A 24504-nucleotide genomic window follows, 5' to 3' on the forward strand; every position below is an offset into this window, starting at 1 on the left:
CATTGTGATAACCTTAGTGCTACCTACATGGCTTCTAATCTGATGTTTCATACCCGCACTAAATATATTGAATTTGATTATCACTTTGTTCATGAGAAAGTCGCACTTGGAAGCCATCGTGTTTGCTTTATCCCTTCAATAGATTAGCCTGCGAATCTTCTCACCAAGCCTTTTCACAAGTATCGTCATGTTCTTCTTACTCGCAAACTTGTTCGTGCAGGCCCACCAAGTTTGAGGGAGGCTATTAAAGAGATTTCCTCATTTGATTGGAGAGATTTCCTTTTCTCAATTAAAACTGATTGAGTAACTGAAGATCAGTTTTGATTCTTAATAATAATAGTTTTTATTGCTACTTATAATTTATGTAACAGTCAAATAAATCTTTCTATATATATAGCTATATATTGTAACATAAGAAGTAATAAGGAAATCATTTTCTACCTAAGATATCCTCATTTTGATTCGATTTGATATTTTAACATGTTCTTTTGATATATTAACTATAGAGCTTCGTAGCTTCACTTTCACCACCACGTTCATGGTTCATATTTTAGGGTTTCGAACTAGACTTCTATTTTAGGTCCTTGTAGTTGTCTCTTCACTAGTGAAGTGTAGACCCCATCCTTGCTAAGGAGCTCTTCATGAGTGCCCCTCTCCACTATCTGACCATCAGAAACAACAGCCACAATGTCCGCACTTTGGACAGTTGATAACCTGTGGGCTATAACTAGAACAGTCCTTCCCTTCATTAGAGAATCCATGGCATCCTGCAAAATTTCCACCATGAGATAACTTGTAAAAAAATTATGTGAGAAATAAATGGTATCAATATCTTGGAAAAAAAATCTAAGAAACTAAAACGAAGACTGTTTAGGTTGTCATGCAAACTGACCTGCACTAGATATTCACTTTCAGCATCCAAAGCACTAGTCGCTTCATCAAGGAGGAGGATACTTGGGTTCATCAGTATGGCTCTAGCAATTGCTACTCTCTGTTTCTGACCACCTGAAAGTCTTAGCCCACGTTCTCCTACGAAAGTTTGATATTTATCTGGGAATTTTGATATGAAATCATGTGCATTGGCCATTTTCTGCAATATCGATGTTACGTTAGCTAAAGCTGAAAGTTAAAGTTAGAGGAATTGTGTGGCAAGTTAGAAGAGGTAGAAAACTTACCGCTGCATTTTCTATATCCATGCTACTGACTTTACCCTCATACCCATAAGCTATATTCTGCTCTATAGAGCAGTTGAAAAGAACAGGCTCCTGGCTCACTATACTAATCTGTACAAATACAATAAAGGGCTGTGTCTATTATGGATAGAAAATCTCTAGGCCATAAAAGAACCAAGTTATGAAACAAAAATCTAATCTAGCATCTCATGTCAGGGAGAGACAAAGTACATCACTTTTTTTTTCCTATCTGACATGAAAAGGGAAAATGAAAATTACCTTCCTGTGTAGATGTTCATGTGATATTTCTACTAGAGGAACTCCATTTAAGAGAACCTTTCCCTTGATTGGGTCATAAAACCTTTCAATCAAGTTTGCTATTGTGGTCTGCAACAGGCAAAATAATATAAGCATAAGAGGCATGTGACGTTCAACTTTATGTTTCAAACCTCAAACTTAGTCTATAAGCACTCCAATTGGAATTTTCTGTATAAATACTGAAGCAGCATAAGAACGCAGTATATTTCTTAAAAGAATAGAAAAAAGGAAAGGAATGGTACTTTTCCTCCACCACTCGGGCCAACAAGAGCAACTTTTGAGCCAGGCTGCAGTTTCAATGTTATTCCCTGTAATTGAAAGAACGTATCCAGTTCTATCATCAGGATATGGCATGAACACATAGTAACATCTGAGAGGTAGTTAAGGGAAGCTAATTTACCCGGAGAACCATATCGTTTGGACGGGATGGATAGGCAAACCAGACATCATCTAATTCCACATCACCAACTTGTTCACTAGAATAGAAGGAAAACCAATTATCACTTGAGAAATTCCTTCTCGTTTTCAAGTCACAAGATGCCTGGATTTTATAATTTTTGTTTTTTTCATGTGATATATTTTTTTCCACACAACCCAGCAAGTGAGGACGATCTTGATTGAAAATATACTTGATTAGATGATGATTAAGTAATTTCATGGTAACTTCTGAAATTCATAATTTCATATTCAATTGATTCCTAAAAAGCAAGAATGATGGATGGGCAAAATGATTCTTAGTCCAGACTCCACAGATATGTAATGGCCTGATTGGCACTCTCAAAATAGGATTGCTGTTCAACATATTCCATGGTTAACTCATGGAATCATTCACAGGCATATCAGAGGAACGAGAATCTCAGGACTAACCTTAAAGGACACTTATTTCCTGACTTCGGCATGGAAGAAACACGATCTAGAAGCTGAAAAACCCTCCTGCTGGCTCCCGCAGCTTTCATTGCTATGGTGTATAATCCTGACAAGCCGGATATAGATCCACCAACTGCAAGTAAAATTAGACCATTAAACTGGAGCTCGGAGATTTCGATATTGATAATGTGAAACCATCAAAACCAATTGCCCAAATTAGGTAATAGTTACCTGTGAGGCTGTAGAGAATGAAGGATGTAAGAGCACCAGTGGTCATAGATCCTGTGATTGTTAAGTTAGCTCCATATATCACTACTATGATCACTGAGAGGGTTGATGCAGCATTCAGACCTCCAAAGAAGAGCCCAACCATTTTCTGTACCAGTAAGCAGGTAGATCAGAAGATCCATGTAAACAAGGACATGATGATCTATTTATTATTATTATTTTGTTGTTGGATGGGGGTGTGTAGAGTGTATGTTCAGGTGAGTTTGAAGAGTAGATCAACAAGACAAAGGAGCTTACAGCTTGCTTAAGTCCAAGCTTCAATGTTTCATCAACTTTCTCAGAATAGCGTGAACTCTCATAACTTTCTTGTGCAAAAGATCTGACTGTTCGTATAGCGCCGAAAGATTCCTAAGCACCAACGATATAGTTCACATGTGATTTCCAACAGGATGCCAAATATAATATGTAACTTATAGCACAAAAACCACATATTGATCGGAGGATATCATCCTTGCTCAAGATTTCACAGTAGACAGTTTCTAGTAGCATTTCAGTACAGTAATATGCAAAGAGACCCTTTGCATTGTAATCACAATAAATTTTCACACCAAAAAGGAAAAAGAAGGAAGGAAAAGTTATCATGCTAAAAACTTTCCTATATATCATTTATGTGACCTAATCTTCCTTCAAGATCTTAGCATTTACTCCCACTATGAATGACCTTTTTAGCATAATTTTACATCAATTTACATGTTCAGCATTTGCAGGGAAAAGCATTTAACTGGTCATTGCAGGGTATTCCATCGGGATCACGGTATCATATTTGTAGAGTACTTACACATGTAGGTACACTAATGAAAAAATTTTAAAAGAAAAGGTACTGTAGCAGTGAAAAAGCCTCTATATCACCATGTTTATACCATCTCACTCATCATTTAGCAATTCTTAAATCTTATGAAAATCCAGACTTTCGCTTGAAGAAATAATGATCAATGGATTACGTAATCCCTCATCAATTTTCTATGTTCAACAGGTGATAATCACAATTTTAATTGAAAAAATATACCTCAGCAATTGAAGCAGAAGCAGCAGCTGCAGCTTGAGTCTTGTGAGAAATTTCACGAAGGAAGCGGCCAAATTGACTCACAGCAACAGAAATAGCCGGCACAACCACCAAAGCCAACACTAAGAGTAAACGAATAAAAAAGCCCGTGATGAGCACCATGGACTCTTGAGTAGTGACGTTCGCATACTACCAGTCCAATAATTAAATGCTTACAAGTTAACTTCCACGATGTCGCAAGCATGAAGCCAAGACCAATAAGTGCTGTTGATACGTTTCTTAGGGCCTCAGAAAGATTTGAGGTTGCAGCATTTTTTATGATCTGTGTATCTTCAGATAACCTGCTCAGTAGCTCTCCTGTTCTAGTCACATCAAAGAAGGCTATCTCCTGCAAAATTCACCAACCATTAACTGTAGCCAATAGAGCATGGTGAGTTAGAGAGAACACTGTAAAGAACTCCTACCGTAGTGATCTTTTTACCTGGTTAATAAGGTGATTAAATAAATTCTGTCTCAACCGAGCAACAACCCTTTCACTAGTGGAAGAAATCAACCATGTTCTGAGTGCTGTGCAAACCGAACTAGATGAAGAAACAGTCGATTGAGATTAATAAACCCCTCGAAAATCCACAAAAATCATCATGAATTCTATCACTTAAAAGATGAAACAATTAGAGCCAGACCACCAATGCATTAAGACAATATCTGTCTATAATATGACAAGGAAGCAGAATTAAGCAGGTTGTCTATCTGGGAAGCAACCGGATGAGGTAAGCCTTTTACTATTATAAAGCACAAGAATAAAAAAGGCAAGGATAACACCACCAGCCATACCCAACTATGACAACGAGAAATATTTCTAGTATGGTGCTGTTGACAGCACGTAAACCTTCAGCTTTCTGTTCAGGTGTTTCTGTATCTCCTGACACAATGTCTATTATCTTCCCACCAAATTTAGGCTGCAGAAATAACAACCCAAAGGTTATCATAACCCAACAAACAATAACGCCTGAATATCAGAGAAATTCATTGTAAACTCAATAAGGAATCTAGAATTGCAGAAGGTACGCACAATCAGTATATTTGATGTGGATGCAATCAGCAGAGCTAGCGTAGCAATTATCAGCTTTCCTGCATCAGGCTTTGCCTATATGACAAGACAAGCTTATCAAGATCAACATTTGTATAGCCATAATATTATTCTTCCAGCCAGAAACACCACGTTAGCACTTACAAGTGAAAATACCCGACCAAATCCCACATTTGCAGCCTGAAGATTTCATAAATAGAGTTGGCAGCATGTTAGCAATCAACCACTAGGACATGAATTCAAAGAAACTAACAGGAAATGCACTTACTGGCACTGCATCTCCATGCTCAAGGTCTGGGAACTGATTGTTTTCAGATGCACTATTATTCCCCTTTCTTCCTCCCTTCAATTATAAAGCATAAGAATTCAAGGGAAAAAAAAACATAGCTACGAAATGCGAGTAAGCTATGGAAATATTTAAATTCTGAACAATTTCTTGCAAACAAACAGCTAAAGAGGGCAAGTGATGAAAGCTGAAACCAAAAATAACAAACACTTGTTGTTAAGCAGAAGAAATTGACCCAGATACAGTTTTTGTTAGATTATATAGATGGAAACATGATCAAGATGAATTTAAGTATAGAAAGGTTCAAAGCGAAGTCAATTCTTGAACATTATAAGGAGAACTACAATGAGCAGAAATGGTATCATGTACTCCGTAGCTGAAGATTGCATACAAAAAGAAAACACAAAATAAAGGAAGCCTACTCCTTGACCAAGAAGAGGTGTTCTTTCACCAGCACCAGCACCAGCACCAGCACCAGCACCACTAACTCCTCCAAACCTGCCCATCAAAGGTGACTCAAAGACTGTTTGTTATATATATGTATGATATGAAACAAAAAATAAAAAAGAAGTCTCCTCTGCAATCAGTACATAATGTTTTTTTCTTGATTTATAAGCTTAGCATCAGCTAGGACTAGGAGGAGTTGGGTTCATGGGACAAAGGTCTTGGTCTTTCTTATAAATTTATAAACCAGTCACCATCATTCAAAGTTTTGTTAGTTTCCCTTGCTTAACAAGTTCATGGGACAAAGGTCTTGGTGTTTCTATCGGTTAAAATATATTCCAAATGGACAAAAATAAATAAATAAATTATCTAAAGACAGATAATTATTACTAAGACTCAGTATAGATTTTTTTTTCCTGAAAATAGTAAGCACCTATTACTTTAGATCTTACATATCAACCTCCATTTAATTTATATTCCAACCTAAAAGCAGCTTGCTGCATGCGGACAGCAAAGAATGACAAAGAAACGGGAAAAAAGGCACACATAAGACGAAGTGTATCAGAGTAAAGAAAGGGCACACATAAAAAGCTTAGCCAACCGAAGCCAAGAGAAGAGAAAGCGAATTCCAACTAAAAGGCCTCCAAAATCAAGCCAAGTTACATCCTAGGAAGAGAAGACGCGTGAAGTCCACGGCGCATTGACACAGCAATTTTCCCATCCTTTTTAGAGTCTTTGTTAATGTTATAATAAATTGTTCTTGTCTTACTGTATATTTTTTCATTATTAAAACAATCAAGATTGTTTCAAATAAAAACAATTTGTTGTAAATAAAAAACTAAATTACAAAGAATTTTTAATTTCTTAAATAATAAATAAATCTAACTCTTAAATATAAAAGTTAGAAAAACAAAGCCATGAAATAAACCTTTTATATAAAAATTTATTTTGCGACTTCATTGTTATATAGTTGTTTTCGTGTCGGATTTAATTCTCAATATCCTTCTATAGTTGTTAAGGATGGTTTTAAAAATCTTTTGATTTTTTTGTTTTGTTTTCTCAAAAGAAAACGTGGAAAGCTAAAAGCTGCTTGCTGCATGCGGACAGCAAAGAATGAAAAAGAAACGGGACAAAAGGCACACATAAGACAAGGTGAATCAGAGTAAAGAAAGGGCACACATAGAAAGCTTATTAGCCAACCGAAGCCAAGAGAAGAGAAAGGGTATTAATTTCAATAGCTAGAATAAGATTTTTTATACAATTTTTTTATTTGGTTTGATCAGATGTAACTATTCAATTTGAATTTGAATACTTATAATTTCTAGAATAGTTAAGTTATAAGTTCTATCACAGAATTTATTGGTCATTATCAAAGCTAGGACTGGGAGGAGATGGGTTCATGGGACAAGTTCTTGAGGAAAGGTCTTGGTCTTTCTTATAAAGTAAACTTTGTGAATGGCTCAAGAATCCAACTCAAGCTCGGGAATGTGTTTGGATTTGTTGTCGTCATCTCATATGAAATCTGTTCCTTGGATATCGACAAATTAGTCCCAAGACCTCTAAATTTATGAATCAGTCACCAACATTCAAAATTTTCTTAATTTCTCTTGCTTAACAAGTGCGTCCCTCCTGTTGGTTTGGTTCTGTTGGGAAGGCGGGGTTAAAATATGTTTGGAATTGACAAAAATAAATAAATAAATTATTTAAAGACAAAACCAACGATTTACACCTATTTTGAAATAGTACTAGCTGCAATGCTTGTGCGCTTCTGCAAGTTTATATACCAAATATTTTTATTTTCACCTTTTAATTTCTCTTGGTTCTTGCGTTATGACCCAAGTCTGTCGAATCAGGCCACCAAATCTAAATTTGTTGGGTCCGGCCAACGTATCCAATTCTGTGAGGTCCGGATGCAGGATCCAAGAGATTTGGGTCTGGACGTATGACCCAAGAGATTTGAGCTCGGATGCATGATCCAATAGAAATGGATCCGGATGCAGGATCCAACAGAAATAGATATGGTGCATGACCTAAGAGACTTGGGTCCGAACGCATGACCCACTCGGCTAATTAGTCCGTGGGACTTGGGTCCGGACCCAAGAGAGTTGAGTGTCTGGATCCATGAGACTTTGGTTTGGACGCACGACCCAAGAGAGTTGGGCACGAAGGACTGACAAAGGAGAATTAGGCCCGGATAACTGACAAAAAAGAATTGGGCCCGGATGCATGATCTAAGAGTGGTGGGTATGGACGTAGGACCCAAGAAACGTAGGTCCTCCTCTGGACCTAAGGGACTTGGTCCTCGTTCGGATCCAAGAGTGTTGGGTCCGGACACATGACCCAAGAGAATTGGTTCCTCGTCTAGACCCAAGAGAGTTGGATCTAGACGTATGAACCAATAGAAGTGGGTCCGACGCATGACCCAAGAGAGTTGGGTGAGGGGCCCTGCAAAACCCAATATTAATATTATTTTAAAAATAATAATATTTCTAAGACAAATAATAAAATTTTTAACATTACTAATATGAATAAAAATAAAATTATTTATTAGAGAAATCATAATATTAATAATTAAAATATAATTAATATCCTTGTTATGGCTAAACAATCTTTTTATAATAATTTTGTTTAAAAAATTTACTAATGATAATAACAACAATAATAATAGTACTATTAATTCTTAATTTCACCCTTCAAATCAATATCTATAATATTTTCTACAAATTATTTAATTATTATATGAATAATATTAATTATAAGAAAAATAATGGTATTGTTAATATTAATTATAAGAAAAATCATAATATTTATATCACAATATTAATATTCTTGATACTAATACTTTTAATTTTAATAAAGATAATAATATTTAGAATACAAATAATAATATTTATCATATTAATAATAATATTAATCTTGTCTGTCCAAAGGTTTTACAATAACATTTTTTTAAATAATCATTAACGAAAATAATAACAATAATAATAATAAATTTTATTTTTTTTCATTTTTGTTCTCTGTAGAGCCCGGACAACTGACAAAAAAGAATTGGGCTCGGATGCATGATCTAAGAGTGGTGGGTCTGGACGCTTGACCCAAGAGATTTGGGTCTTCGTCCGGACCCAAAAGACTTGATCCTTGTCCAGACCACAGAGAATTGGGTCCGGACGACTGACCCAAGAGAATTGGTCCAGAGGAGGACCCAAGTGACTACAGACCCTAGGGGTGTTGGTTTGCAGAGCCAGCTAGTCTATTGACCCTAGGCACGCGGTTGTGCATACTCGTTTGCGTAGGTTTGCAAACCCTTCGCGTGCGAGTCTTGCCTTTACTCCCAAGCAAGACAGCTCTAGCGTCAGGTGTCTGCGTCTGGGCACAACCCCTCTCCCCTGCTGCTATTGGAACTCTTTATGGCAGGCATGTACCCAGCGACAGGTGTCTATGCCTGGGGCTACAGCCCACCAAGCCTCCACCAAAATCTGCATCCACAATGCAATGAGTCTTGATAAACAATACCCGTTTTTAGCACTGTTTCAATCCACAGTGTAATGAGTCTTGATGAACAGAATTTTTTTCACATGATTTAGCTTTTACCTAGCGCCAGGTGTCTATGCCTGGGGCTGTAACCCATCATGCCCCCCACCAAAATTTGCAATCCATAGTGCAATGAGTCTTGATGACCAGTACTCACTTTTAGCACTATTCCAATCTACAGTGGAATGAGTCTTGATGAACAGAACTTTTTCCACATGATTTAACTTTATGTATAATAATACTTGGTTCAATTATCTGCGCTGCACACTGCATTACTATGTATTTTCTAATAAAAAATAATTATAAGATACATATTACAAAAAAAATCTTTTGTTAAATATTGATACAATAATATATTGAATGATATTTGTTTTTTAAATATTAAGGGTATGTTTGGGAACGCGGTGCAAACGATGTTCCCTCAAATTTATTTTTTTTTCTTAAAATGATTTTTTTAATGTTTTCAGATCGTTTTGATGTGTTGATGTTAAAAATGATTTTTAAAAAATAAAAAAAATATTTTTATGTATTTCTAAGTGAAAAGCACTTTGAACCGCTACTGCTACCGCTACCGCTACCACAATCTCAAACACACCAACGATGACATATTGAATCGGCTCGGATTAACTTGTCAATTCTACGACTTGGTTTATGAGACCATAATAACCCTATAAAAAGCACACCAAAATAAATTATGAAAACCAATTCTTAATAAACTTAATGTTGAAAGAAGAAATTAAAAAAAAAAGAACAAAAAAACTATCTAAATCAACATGGGTTAACCTGTTAAACCTGCAACTTAATTCATAAGATCGGGGTAACCTAACCAACCAAATGTTAAAGGATGAGATAAAAAAAATCAATTAAATAAAAGAACAAAAAAACCCAACCCATATCAACCCAGGCTAACATGTTAAGCTAGTGATTTAGGTTATAAGACTACGATAACTTTATAAAAAAATAAAAAATTACAAAACTTTATTTTTATTAGATCCAATATTAAAGATTGAAAAAACAAATTTATGAAATCATGATAACTTCATAAAAAATAAATTGAAAAAACTTAATTTTCAAACAATCTAATATTAAAAAATAAACATATATCCGTTTCTGAAGGTCCAATATCTATAGTTCCCCTATTTGTTTTATAAAAATAGTTATTGCCTCCTCATACATTCAATCTTTAGCAAGTTTAATTGGCAATAGACTCCATAAACATTGTCAGAATTTTTTTTGATCTTGGTTGGTTTTTGTAGGGTAATAACCAATCATCATAATGGATGCATCTCAAATTTACGATCACTATTTTCTCATTATAAAATCCTCCCTTGATGTATAGGTTAAACTAAAGGTGAATTTATCTTTCAAAACCTTCTACCTTTGCCATTATAATAATATTTTAAGTGTCAAATACGTTGTATAAGAAAATTAAAAAATTATGAATTAAATAAAAAATAATTACTATGAGAACCTTCTAGTATAGTGTTTTAACACTTGTATATTGTATTTTTCTAATATTACATTATACCCTCAATTGACAAGGATAGAAGTTCTATTAGTGAAATTATGAACAAACACAAGTACTCCTAATATTTTAAACCCAACCCCAAACACACATTCTTTTTCCACCACCATTCTTATGAGATCAATTTTCATTTGTGCCCATTAATCATGTTTACACCATTTACTTTTCACATTAGATCAAATCATGTGAAAAACAATAACTAGCTAACCAATTTTACAATTAAAAAATAATAATAGGATTAGTATAACCACAAAAAAGCAAAAGCAAAAATATCAAATTAAAATTTTAATTTTTCCCATAATTAATCATGTTTATATTATTTAATTTTCATATCATATCAAATCATGTAAAGAACAATAATTAATTCATCAATTTTACATAAAAATAATAATAAAAGGAAGCAAGTATCATAGTCACAAAAGAAAAAGAAAAGGTATCAAATTAAAGTTTTTACAAATAACAAATGAGTAGCATGTTTTCCATTAAGAGATGTCTTGTTTTCCCAAATGTCAGTTTTGGGTAATTAATATTAAGATGTACTATTGAGATATATACATCACCATAATCCATTGCTAAAACCACTACTATAAAAATTCTATTAACTAGTCTAAACTCCATATGAATGGATATTTTTTTAGGAAAGTTTCATTCCAATGTAATGTTTGATGATTTATAAGTAAATTATTGTTTAGTCCCTGATTTATGAATGTGATTATAACTTAGTCTTTCTTGTTCAAAAATCTACCATTAAGTATGTGTTTGATAATGCAGTGTAGAGTATTTTTTTAAAACTATTTTTTAATTGAAAATATATCAATATAACATATATATTTTTTTTAAAAATTAACATCAACATATTAAAAACATTGAAAACTATATAAAAATATATATAAAAAACATTGATTTGATACCTTTATAGTTACTACTAGATGAGCTAAAAAGGAAGTTCTAATTAGCATTATAGGTCTCATGTTGGGTACAAGATTTTATTTGTTTATTTTTATGACTTTTAATATAAAAAGATATAGTATTGTACAAATGATATTTGTCTCTAGGTGTACAGGAGTCTTCCTAAATATTTGGCACAATCTCATGTTTGATAAATTTCAAATCATTGATAATTTAGATTTGAAAAATCAACTTTTTGATGTCAACATCTTGTTCAATAGTTGGGATTAATTCATCAGTTTCAAGTAACATCTTCTTATATCCCTAAGAGTATAAAAGTCTTCTAAAAGCTTATCATATTTCCATCACCATTAATATTTTGTAACCGATATTTATCTCTTATTAATATTGTGTAAGAGATATTTGTTCTTCGCTTAATATTATGTAAAAGATATTTATTTTTTATTATTGCTATAAGAAGTAAATGACTCTTCAGGCCCTCCACTCCAGCAAAATAATAAAGTTAATGGGTTATAAATACTCCTTGAACCACCCAGATAAAGGATTTATAATTTTCATTCTTTACTGCATATATATTTTTTAATTATTTGTTTACATAATCTCATATTTAAATTATTTTTTATTTCAAATTGAAAAAGGAAAAATCAAAGTATATCAATTGAAAGATTGATAAGCAAGAAATGTATTGAAAAACAATATTATTGAAATAAGCATGATCAAAATTTGTTAAATAACTATTTAATTACTTTTAATAGTAAAAGGATTGGTTAATTTAAGAAAAATTAGCAACGCCTTAAGCACTATTTAATCAGTTTAGGAACTTAGAATTGTCGTGTTTCTATTCTTAGAGCATGTTAGTATGGTGGAGGTTATTTTTTAAAATATTTTTTCATATAAAAATATATCAAAACAATATTTTTGTGTTTTTATTTTTGATAAGAAATCAATATTATTGTATTCCTAATTTATTTTTACATCATTTTGATGTTTTGGTATCAATAACATCCGGTTACCATCAGACGGGCTATAAAGAAAGTTCTAATTAGAGCATGAACTGTATCTGTTGGACAAAGACTTGCTGCAAAAATGTCAATTTTGGAAATTAGTCCTGCCTTGTTTCCAACGCTCACTCTTGTGTGGAAATATTTGCAACCGAACCTTCAGCTCTGAAGACTTGGAGGTCAAGGACAGATCAAATGGAGATTGATTCTCCCTTGTTGATGCTGAAAGAGAAAGACCTTTTAGGACGACCAATCCCACAGCATCTTGAGTGCAAGGCTATTGCCAGAACTTGTTGACTGGTGTAATCTTGCTGTACAGCTGCGGATTGGACATAAGAAGGTGAAGATGACTTTGTTTATCAATTTTTTATTTCAATTATGTGTACATAATCCCATAGTTTAAATTATTTTTTATTTAAAATAGAAAAAGGAAAAATCAAAGGATGTCAATTGAAGGAAAGAAAAGACTTTTGGATAGTGCGAAGTCATTGCTTTGCGTGATTATTAATTACTTTGCCAAGAAACAACAATTCAGTTTATAATTGCTTGCAATTCAAGAACTCTTCCTTTGCCAAGAACTTGCCTCTTGATCCATGATGAACTCCAGTAGTGTTCTTCTTTGTCATGCAAATGAAATGACTAATGATACCAATGACATTCTTAGTGAGGTCTTTTCTAAACCAATTCAAACCAAAAGCAAGCACTATGTGTTTTAAAGCATAACAAAAAAGGTTAGTTTATAATTTTTTTATAGTAAATAAACAAATATCATTGATTCAATAATGGGTAAATTACATTGAACTTATTGTAGTTTGGTAACACTTGATATCTTAACTTTTCAATTATTACAGTTAGCCGTAACATGAATTTTATGTTTTTGTTAGTAAGAAAGCGAAAGGACAAAACTACCTCTATATAAATATAACCTCTTATATGCAGGGGTGAATATTTTTTGTTTGGTTTTTATCTAAAAAACTAACCAAAATAAAATTTTGAAAAACTGAAAAATTCAAACCTGAATTGGTTCAAACCAACCGGTTTTGGTTCATTTCGGTTCGGTTTTTTAACATAAAAACCAGAAAACCTGTTTTTTCCTTCAAGCTTCACTGTAAGCTATCATTCAAGCAAGAGTTTATCAACGAAAATAAACAGAAACATTATTAATTTTCAATATAATTGAATTACCGATGATTTTTCAATCCGTCGGTGATTCCGTCTGTAATATTTAAATGAAAATTTTAAATTAATTGAATTTTTTCAGAAAACCGCCAAATAACACCGACAACTTTTCAATCCGTCAGTGATTTACTCTCTGGAAAATACCAACAGAATTTTCCGTCGGTGATTCCCTTTGTAATTAACATGATGAACAGTGTTCACAATTTACCAACAAATTTACCAACGGAATCACTGACGGAATACATTCCGACGGTTATTCCGTCGGTACATCCGTTGGTAAAAAATGACACGTCATTATTTTTTTTTGCTTTGTTTTAATTTTTTTCCCATGGTAATTCCCTCGGTATATACCGAGGGAATATTTTCGTCGGTAAAATCCCTCGGAAATTTACCGACAAAAATTTCCCTCGATATTCCCGTTTGTATTTATCAATTTTCTGGTAGTGAATTACAAATCTGTGCGTGAAGGTGAAAGTGTGAAATGTGAATTGTGAGAGAGTGACTTAGGAGCAAGGAGAAGGACGACAGAGTCTAGTGGATGCTAGGGTTAAGAATAATTACGCGTTTTTTTTTGTATTTATAGTACCCCCAACTGAATCGGTTTGGTTGGTTCGGGTTTTTTTGATTTCAGGTTTCTGAAACCCAAAACCGAACCAAACTGAAAAATTTTTCAAAAATTTTAATCGGTTTTTTTTACGGTTCGGTTTTTTTAGTTATTTTTTTCTTGGTTTTCTCGGTTTCTTGGTTTTTTTGCTCACCCCTACATGCCAGTCATATCAAAACTAAACATTTGACCTTACTCTCTCCACCCATTCATTTATCTATCTTCATATTAAAAGAAAACCTGAGAGTAAATTCACTACCAGAAATTCAACAAATACAAATAGAATTATCGACGGTTATTTTTCATCGGTATTTTGCAGTGATATTTACCAACAGAACTTTTTTCATCGCTAAAATCGTTCATAAATATCGATAGAAACAATCCATCGGTATATATCGAGGGAATCCCAGGCGGAATATAAAGAATAAAAAAAAAGTTATGCGATGATATGTAAGTTTTTATGGATAATTTTACCGATGGAATTACAGTCGGATTCAAACCAGGATGTCCGTACAGTGATGTGTCAAAAACACCGACAACATTTCTAACGAAGTGACAAATGAAATAATTCTGTCGATAATTTCATCAGTAAATTTAATATATGACCAGATATCGACCCTTCCCTATTTCTCCTTCTTCTTCCCCCTACATCTAAACACAAACTTTTCTAGTCTCAACATTCGTGTTCTGATTTATTACTAATTTTTCATTTTTAGTAAGTAAATTTATCTTTTTTTAATTTTAATACAATTTTAAAATGGCAATTTATTATTGAATGTTTTTTTAGTGTATGTATTTTGTTTCAGTTTTTACTTGTTTTATTGTTTTTTCTCAAACACATGTAGTATGAATTTATAATTTTGTACTTATTTGTTTTAGATTTTGTAAAATTTCATTTATTTTTAAATTGTTAAAACTTATGTCGAATTACCGACTTAAGTGTGTTGTGATGAAATAAATAATGGCTTCTTTAACGGGTTCGTTTTAATTTTTGTCAATTTTATTACCGATTTGTAATTTCCGTAAGTTAATGCATATAAATTTGTATGCACATAGATAATTGATAATGAATATCTAAGAGAAGTTTGACATTAAGTTGGATAATCTTGAGTTAAACCAATATATTTGCAAATTTATTTACTTAACGTAGTTAATTAATACATTTGTAATGGGGTTCAGAATTTTATTAATTTCACAACATCTATTCCAAGAAATATTAGTGGAGGCGGTATTAGGTGTCCATGTAGGAGGTGTAAAAATAAAAAGTTTCTCCATCTAGATATTGTAACGATGCATCTTCTACATAAAGGGTTCATGGAGGATTACCTATATTGGAGAACTAATTGTGTGTAATGAGAGCACGATAGAAAGGATTTTCGGGTCAACTTCTAGTGTTAGCAACGTGCATAAAGTTGTAAATGACAACAATAATCCTTACATGAATATGGTTATGGATGCAATGAGAATTAATCAAGGTAATGACAATCAATATCCAATCATAGAAGAAGAACCTAATGCAGACGCGGCCATGTTTTCTGAACTTTTAAAAGATTTTGATTAACCATTATGAGATGGCTACACAAATCACAGTAAATTATCGGTCATTGCACAAGTATTTACCATCAATTCAGAATATGGGTTGAGTGAGGCCGGTTATGACAAAATTTTAGAATGAGCGAGAAGCATTTTACTTAAAGGAAACAGACTGAAAGAGAACTTTTATGTTGTTAAGTCCATAATGAAACCTCTCGAGCTAGGATACCAGAAAATTGACGTATGTCTAAATTTTTGCATGTTGTATTACCTTAAAAATGTTGAGCTAACCTTGTGCATGACATATGGGCATTCCTGTTACAAACCCAGAATTGGCAAGAGAAAGTCTCTTGTAGCATATAAAAAATTTAGATACTTTCCAATCACGTCTAGATTGCAAAGGTTATTCATGTCACCAAAGACTGCTAAGCATATGACATGACACTAATCACATGATGTGGTGGATTGAGTGATGGCGCATCATTCTGACAGTGAAGCATGGAAACACTTTAACAATGTACATCCTCACTTTTCAGCTAAATCAAGGAACGTGCGTGCGTCTTGGACTGTGTATAGACGAATTCAACCCATTCGGGTCATTTGTTGTTCCTTATTCTTGTTGGCCGGTTATACTCACAGTTTACAACTTGCCATCAGGAATGTGTATGAGGCCGGATTTCATGTTTTTATTTACGGTCATACCTAGTCCTAACAATCCGGGTCGTGATATAGTGTACGAACTCTCCAACACTATGACCGAGAACTTGCAGACGACTCGTAGTGTCTCAACCGTTGGGATCTCTCAATTGGTATCGAGCACCCAGTCTCAGGAGTTTGTGACCTTGCAACAACACACAACTCATCTCACTAAAAAATATGAGTGACTCTCGGCAGATTATGAACAACTCCGTCAAATGGTCATGGACATGAGATCATAGATGGTTGGTATGTGTGTGCTTCTTTTTTTGATCGTATGGTCCTGGGAACAACCAGCCTCCTCCTCCTCCAATGCTGCCATTGTTCTAGTTTAATTTTTATTTGTACAAATCAAATTGTAATGAATATTTGGATTTTATATTATTCAATTTAATTTTTACAGATTTCATTTTTATACAATTTTATTTGCTTAATTATTATTATTATTATTCTATACAATTTTATATTAATTATTCTTTTCAATTTTATTTTTAAAATATTTTTTAATTATCACCAACGGACTTATAGACGAAATCAATTTATCGGTATTTTCCAGAAAGTTGTAAGAAATTTACTGCATATGTCACAATCACCGATGAAATTATTGCTTCGGTGTTTTACTAGTGGTGATACAGATGGAATCAATTCATCAATATATTCTAGAGAGTTGGGAAAAATTACTGCATATGCCACTATTACCGATGGAAATACACCCATGGAATAATTCCAATGGCATATTTCCAGGGGTTTTATTTTGCACACATTTTCCATGTGTAAACCCATCGGTTTTAAAAAAAATTTACTAACAGAATTAGCAATAGATGATGGAATTACCGATGAATGTTATACTGATGGACAAACTCTGCTTGTGAATTAGTTGGTAAAGTTTCACTAATGAAGTGGTAATCTCACACCAACAAAAAAATTATATCGGTAAAATTATTAAATGTCATAGTGATTATAAAAAGCACTATATAGTTTGAGTACAAGAACACTTCTTGCGCCAACTTTTTATTTATTTATTTATTACAATTTACATTGGTTCTGACTTATGAGAAAAATATAAAGATAAAATACAATTGTATATTAAGTACCCACCACGTGCAAAAGAAAAAAAAGGAGACAACTACAATTCTCTTCCATCTCTCTCTCTCTCTCTCTCTCTCTTTTCAGAAAACCTCTTTATTTGATTAAAGAAAAGATGTAATAAAAAACATAAATTAGCTCTAATTTACATAAAATCACGAAGAGTAGGTGCCTAAACTATAACAACCTCATTACTAAAGGAAAAGTTAGAAATCAAAGTCCAATTATATGTAAAACCCTAACTATAAACCTGCTATATTACTTAAAACTTTATATACAAATTTACACCAAATGCTAATTTTTATTATATGTTAAATCTCAATTATGTTGACTCTCGAACAAAACCTTTATATTTTAGTGAGTTTTCGTTGTTGATTTCCACATCCTATAACAACCCTAATTAGTAACTATTTGATTTCGTAGTTTTTTCAATCAAATCTTGATTAACCTTATTTAGTATATTTAACTCATTATTTAGGTATTAAAATTCCAACAATAATCATTCACAATGGTGATCATACTTTCATTGAAAGAAACGTTGGGATTGATGGTATGTTTTATAATAGCAGATAAGAAAGAGGCTAGGTTAAAGAGGGAGTCCAGAAAAGTCCAACGCCAATACCAAAATAATTAGATCACTTTATGAATGTCAACGACACCTTGATTCATGTCAATGAAGGACATGGCATAGCTCTGGCTCACTTAAGGGTCCAAACAGACGAGGCATTTGTTGTGGCTAATAGATTACAAGCTTTATCTCATCAGTTGGTTAACCAGGAGCGGGCTGGACGTGAAGAGTTTGTGATTTTTTTTAAGGACTGTCATGTTTTTCTAGACGTAATAGCAGGGCGTTGTAATGATTTTTTGTTATTGAGATAGGTTAAAGAACTACTTTGAATGACTTTTTTTTCATTTTTGGATCAATCAAATTTGATTTTTTTTCTTAAATTATATGGGAAGCCTCCCCACTCCTAAATCCCAAATGAATAATATATATTTCCCATTTTTTGTTCTAAAAAAGAACGAATAACTACACGTTAATGGTACCATGCCATCCAGATCTACAAAAGAAGCTAGCATCCACATCCTAGATTTTAATTTTTTACACAAGTTATGGCAAAATTGGACAAGAGCCCTCTTAAAAGTTGTAAAGTATCTCAATTTAGGGATGCCAAGTGGAATATCCAACCCTAGACTTAGAACAAGGATGGAAAACAAAGAAAGAGGTTTTCTAAAGTAGAACTACCAGAAAGACATAAAATAAATGAGAAACAAGATAGTTAGGCTCGCTAGTGTTCTTGAATAAAGCCTTCTGGCTAGAGCACCTATGAGGGACCCTTTAACAAAGAGAATGTTTTGGAAATGTGCACTCCATAGAACACTCTCATGGCTCGTGGAATGCCATATATACCACTAGGTTCTTACCCACAACTAGTTGGGAGTTCTAAGCTAGAGGTCGCTATCAACGCTGGATTCCCATGAATGTCACTTGAGACTCGGTTCTTGAAAGCTCTCAATCATCTATTAGTCTTTCCATATTATCAACAAGCAACATCGACCCCTACTATAAAGCCAACTAAATAAAATGGTATGAATGAGAATCCTAAGAAAGAAATCGAGGATGAGAAATTATCTGCTAATAAAGAATACATGAAAGCAATTGAAAACATGGACTCATATGATTCCATGCATGAAAGCCTCTAAAATGAGTCGGGTATAAGATATAGGTGTCCTATAAAAGTTCAAAATGCAAGAATTCACCAAGTATACTGATGTTAAATGTCTTAATAAACATACAGGATCACTTTCTAAATTCTTATATTTACCGATAGAATTTTTCGTCAGTATTTGTACTATTATTTCATTGGCAATTAATTTACCAAAAGAATCACAAATGAAAATGCTCTATCAATAAATTATTTGTCAGTAATTTTTAGTTTGTTAATAAGTCTGTCGGTAATAAAAAAAATATTGTTACTAATGGATTTATTGACGGGAAAAGTACGCAAAAAAATTATCCGCTTCATTTCGTCGGTATTTCCATCAAGAAGATTGTCATATCACAAAAAACAATACCATATGCAATTCCGTCGGTGATTATTTAAAAATATTTTTAAAAAATCTATTTAACAAAACTAGAAAATAATTAAATTAATATAAATCAACACTTAATAATACTCAAAATTGAGTTGCTTGGAAAAAAGAAAAAGAAAATCAACTCAAACAAATTTGCAACAAATAAATAACACAAAAAACAATTAAACAACAACAACATTGATCTCATATGAAAAAAAATCCTACAATAACATTCATATAATTATTAAGAACAAAAAATTTTTAAAATAAATTAAAAAACAAATATAATTAAAAAGAACATAAAAAAGAAGAAAAAAGAAAATTTTACCCTAATGTACTTGCAAGTGAAGGTGAGAAGAGAAAAAAAATCATAAAGTATGTTAATTTAAAAAAACCTGAGAAGAGAAAGAAAAAAAAAGAGAAGAAGGCATAACTTAGAGTGGAGGAGAAGAGGAGTTGAGGAGAGAAGATAAGAGAAAGAAAGAAAGAAAGAAAAGAAGAAGACATAACTTAGATGTCTTTTACAAAGTGGAAGAGGAAGAAGAAGAGGAAGAAGAAGAAGAAGAAGAGGCCCGTTTGTTGTGAAATAAGGGATTCTATTTATTGGGACATTGTACCAACGGTTTTACTAACAGATAATTAAATATTAATATTTCTAATCATTTCGTCGGTGATTTCATTTGTAATATTTAATTTAAATTTTCAATTTAATCAAAAAGTCTAAAAAACCATCAAATATCACCTACGACTTTTTAATCCATCGGTGATTTTGTCTGTAATATTTAATTTAAATTTTTAATTTAATGAAAAAGATTTAAAAACCGTCCAATATCACCTACGCCTTGGTAATCCGTCTGTGATTCCATTTGTAATATTTAATTTAAATTTTCAATTTACTCGAAAATTTTCAGAAATTCGTTAAATAACACCGATGACTTTTCAATCCATCTATGATTTTGTCTGTAAAGAACAATAATTAATAGTGCAATTGAAAAGTGAACAGTTCTAGAGCTCTTTAGAAAATATCGATGGAATGTTCTGTCAGTGATTCCCTTTGTAATTTATATGATGAATAGTATCAAGGAGAAGTGAATAATTTACCAACGATTTTACCAACGATTTTATCGACATAATTAATTTTGTCGGTAATTTCGTTGGTATAAATGACACGTCATTATATTTTTTGGTTTTATGTTATTTTTTTGCCATCATAATTCCCTCGGTATATACCGAAGGAATATTTTTGTGGGTAAATTTCACTGTAATTTATCGACAGAAATATTTCGTTAATATTTCCATTTGTATTTATGAATTTTCTAGTATTGGATTTATTATAGAAAAATGGTGAAAGTAATCCAAAATAATAAACTATTCATCAATTTCTTCCATGAAAGTTTAAGTAGTGAAACACTTTCTTTATATATAAACCAAGATAAGAGTAAGATAAAAAAAAAAAAAAAAGGAAATGATTGGTGCATTCATATATCAGTACAAGTTCAATATGAAAATGGTCTTTAACGGAACGTACCTGCAGGCAATGGAGAAAAAGGCCAAAGAATTAGTGAAAGAAAATACTTATTATTGGTAAAATAAATTGTAATTCGGATCCAACCCCCTCTCCTAGAAAAAGAGTTGGTCACTCTCATTATCAACACTTTTAAAAGCTCATTATATAAGTACCTATTGGGAAATAGGTTTGCAAGTTTTATAGACATTGTGCTTATGGCTGAACGAGTATAATAGGCCATCAAAACTAAAAGAGTACATGAAGCAACTGAATCTAAAAAGGGATAGATCTTTGCCAAGAAAAAGATGCAAAGGTGCATTAGGTGGATTATTACACTTATTATCCAAATAATTATAAAAATAATCAAAATAGGCCTTTTTGATTATAAAAATAATTTTTATAACTAATTAAATAGGTGAATTAATTTTTGTTTGTTTTAGTTTTTTTTCTTTTTAATTAATTTTTTTCATTTAATTTAGTTTGTTATTGTTGAAATTTTTTTATTTAGTTATCAAACTTTCATGACACGGATTCCGGGTTTGATGAGTTAACCTGATTTGACGAATTAGCCCAATTAATGATGGGTAACCCATCAATTTGTTTTTTATTTAGTTATCAAACTTTCACGACACGAATCTAAGGTTTGACGGGTTAACCTGCTTTGAAGGGTTAACCCATTTGATTCAGATTTTTGTTCCTTTTCTTCATTAGTTTTTTAAAGAAAAACTTATGGATTACTACAATGTTTCCCTACATGGCTTTTTTATGAAATGTTTTAATATTTTTTTTAAAATAGTCTTTGTCGATTTTGCTTCGTAGTTTTTTTCATTAAAACACTGTGGATTATTACAATATTTTCCCATATTGTTTTTGTTTTACTACAGTGTTTCCCCACATGTTTTTTTTTAAATAATCTTTGTTGATTTTTTTTAATATTGAGCTGGTTGAAAATTCAGCTTTAATTTTCCCCACATGTTTTTTTCCTATTTTTTTCATTTTTATTGCTTTTTTTTCCCCAAAATTGTCTTTTTTTTTGTGTTGTTTTATATTTTATTTTTTTAATATCGAGCTGGTTGAGAATTTAGCTTTGTGGTTTTTTCTTAAAAACATTGTGGATTGCTACATTGTTTCCCCACATGGTTTTTTTCTATTTTTTTTAATTTTTTTGTTTTTTTCCAGAATAGTCTTTGTCGATTCTATTTTTTTCATATTGAGCTGGTTGAGAATTTAACTTCATGGTTTTTTTCTTAAAAACACTGTGGATTGCTACAATGTTCCCTCACATGATTTTTTTTTGTTATGATTTTTTTTTAAAATTGTCTTTATCAATTTTATTATTTTTAATATTGAGCTGGTTGAGAATTACAATTGTAAATTTCCAAATTTCCTCATGAAACACTATAGATTGCTATAGTGTTTCCCTGCATGTTTTTTTTCCCTTTTGTTTTTTTATGATTTTTTTCAAAATTTTATTTGTTCATTTAATTTTTAAAATATTAATTTGGTTGAGAATTTAGCTTTGTAGCTTTTTCCTTGAAAACATTGTGGATTGCAACAGTTTTTCTACATATAATTTTTCAAGGCTATTGGGTCTGGTATTGCAACCAAACCCACTTAAACTTGGGTCATGCAAGTTTAATGTTATTATTAATACTATAAATATGACTCTTAGGTCAGACATTGCAGCCAAACCCAAGACTCTTGGGTACAGCTTCGCAGAAAGACCTAACATTTTTAGATTTTAGCTTTTTTTTTCATATGTTTTATGTAAAAAAAATTGACCCGCGACATCGCGCGGGTCATGTAACTAGTTGATATTATAAAGTGTGTGTTTAATATTGTGGTGCAAGATATTTTTTTAAAGTACCTTTTCTCTTGGAAAATCATTAAAATATTTTTTTATTTTTAACATCAACATAGTAAAATCATAAAAAAACACTGAAAATATATCAATTTAAATGGCGTAGGATGTTTTTTTGAAGTATTTTTTTCTTGAAAAAACATTAAAATATATATTTATTTATTTTTAACATCAATACAATAAAATCATAAAACAACATTAAAAATACATCTATTTAAGTGGTGTGAGATTTTTTTAAGTATTTTTTAAATTATTAAAATATATTTTTCTAACATCAACACATTAAAATCATTTAAAAAACCATAGCAAATACATCCATCTAAGTTCCAAACGAAGCGATTCCAGTATCTCCTTGGTTCACTGTTCCTTCTTTCATAGTAGAGTCATGTAATTGAACATGGTTACGCACGGCGATATTGACATGATTGTTGATTTTTGTAGGCATCAATTCTTCTTCGCTGGAGTGCAGTACAGCTCATTTCAGCTGTCCATAATTTTGTAAGAAAACCCGGAATAAGTGAGTGAAGGTCGCTACAACACGTTTAATTAAGAAAATTATTGTCGGCACAGATTTATTTCATCACATTGTTCATTAAGAAAATTCATTATTGTTAAATAGCAATTAAAAGGATGCACGAAGAAGACCAATTAATTAATTAATTAATTAATTAAGGCTAAAAATAAAATAATACGGTGGTTAGAGAAAAGATTGAGACAATCAACGAAGACACACAAACTTCGTTTTCCCAGCTCAACAAGCCATCGATCTCTCTGTCCACCGACAGAGAGGGAGTCAGGAGAGTATGCGCGCACACATGGGCCACAGCCGTCGCTGTCGGTGACTCAATTTTCTCAGTCTTTTTTATGGCTTCATATTTAAACTTTTGTTTGTTTTTATTACCTATTGATTTACACGAGAGGACGAGATCTGTATCTAATTGTTTTTATATTTTAAAAATATTTTTTAAAAAGATTAATTTTTTTACTTTAAAATAATATTTTTTTTGATGTTTTTGGATTTTTTTTAATATATTAATGTCAAAAATAATTTTTTAAAAATAAAAAACATTACTTTAATATATTTTCGAGTAAAAAACACTTTGAAAAATAATCGTAATCACACTATCAAACACGAGGTTTTTCCTTAATATAAGAATATATTTTCAAATTAGATGGTGTTTTTTATATAGTTTATGTGTTAATTAAAATTAATTTCTTAAATAATCTTCTAAAATGGGTATACCAAACTTGAAAAACAAGCAAGGCGGATCAATCTTACTTTCTTAGCTAACCTTTATTTTTATCCAAATTAAGAACGTGACTTTCTTTTTTAATAGCTCGGAGAAAGGGAAAAATGCTTGTTAATTAAGTGCTTTGAGGATCGTATAATTAGTCCATTAATTGAACTTATCTTTCTTTAATATGGTAATTTTCGTTAATGGTAATTCAAGCTCGGAATTCTTTAACGAACTACAGTTAGTCCCCTCCCCCTCCCTTCCCTTGACAGCCAATAATTAAGTATTTAACC

The 24504-nt window shown here is 32.0% G+C and overlaps 1 protein-coding gene across 2 annotated transcripts; it reads right to left on the minus strand.

Annotated features, from left to right (window-relative positions):
* Nucleotides 1–318: 318 nt before the first annotated feature.
* Nucleotides 319–5804, minus strand: LOC133675463 (ABC transporter B family member 25-like). 2 transcript variants are annotated; one of them, XM_062096850.1, is made up of 18 exons: nt 5615–5804; nt 5447–5522; nt 5007–5081; nt 4883–4918; nt 4721–4795; nt 4483–4607; nt 4130–4229; nt 3865–4036; nt 3652–3770; nt 2883–2993; nt 2589–2733; nt 2358–2490; nt 1891–1966; nt 1733–1798; nt 1452–1559; nt 1176–1283; nt 893–1090; nt 319–767 (listed from the first exon to the last, which is right to left on the minus strand). In XM_062096850.1, coding segments are annotated over exons 1-18 (1929 nt in total). In that variant the 5' UTR covers nt 5617–5804; the 3' UTR covers nt 319–563. The 2 variants fall into 2 exon arrangements, with proteins under 2 accessions (XP_061952834.1, XP_061952833.1); XM_062096849.1 differs by having other exon boundaries at nt 5447–5803.
* Nucleotides 5805–24504: the final 18700 nt, after the last annotated feature.

This window comes from Populus nigra, chromosome 16 (genome assembly GCF_951802175.1).
Source record: "Populus nigra chromosome 16, ddPopNigr1.1, whole genome shotgun sequence".
NCBI lineage: Eukaryota > Viridiplantae > Streptophyta > Magnoliopsida > Malpighiales > Salicaceae > Populus > Populus nigra.

Bases quoted from the DNA above. Each gene is read 5' to 3' on its own strand.
- LOC133675463 (XM_062096849.1), bottom strand. From the start codon at position 5,530: ATGGGCAGGTTTGGAGGAGTTAGTGGTGCTGGTGCTGGTGCTGGTGCT. The intron at 4,608-4,720 runs GTGCGTACCTTC...TTATTTCTGCAG, and splicing joins CCACATCAAATATACTGATT to CCTAAATTTGGTGGGAAGAT. The intron at 3,771-3,864 runs GTAAGCATTTAA...GTTTACTCTTAG, and splicing joins GACATCGTGGAAGTTAACTT to TGTTGGCTTTGGTGGTTGTG.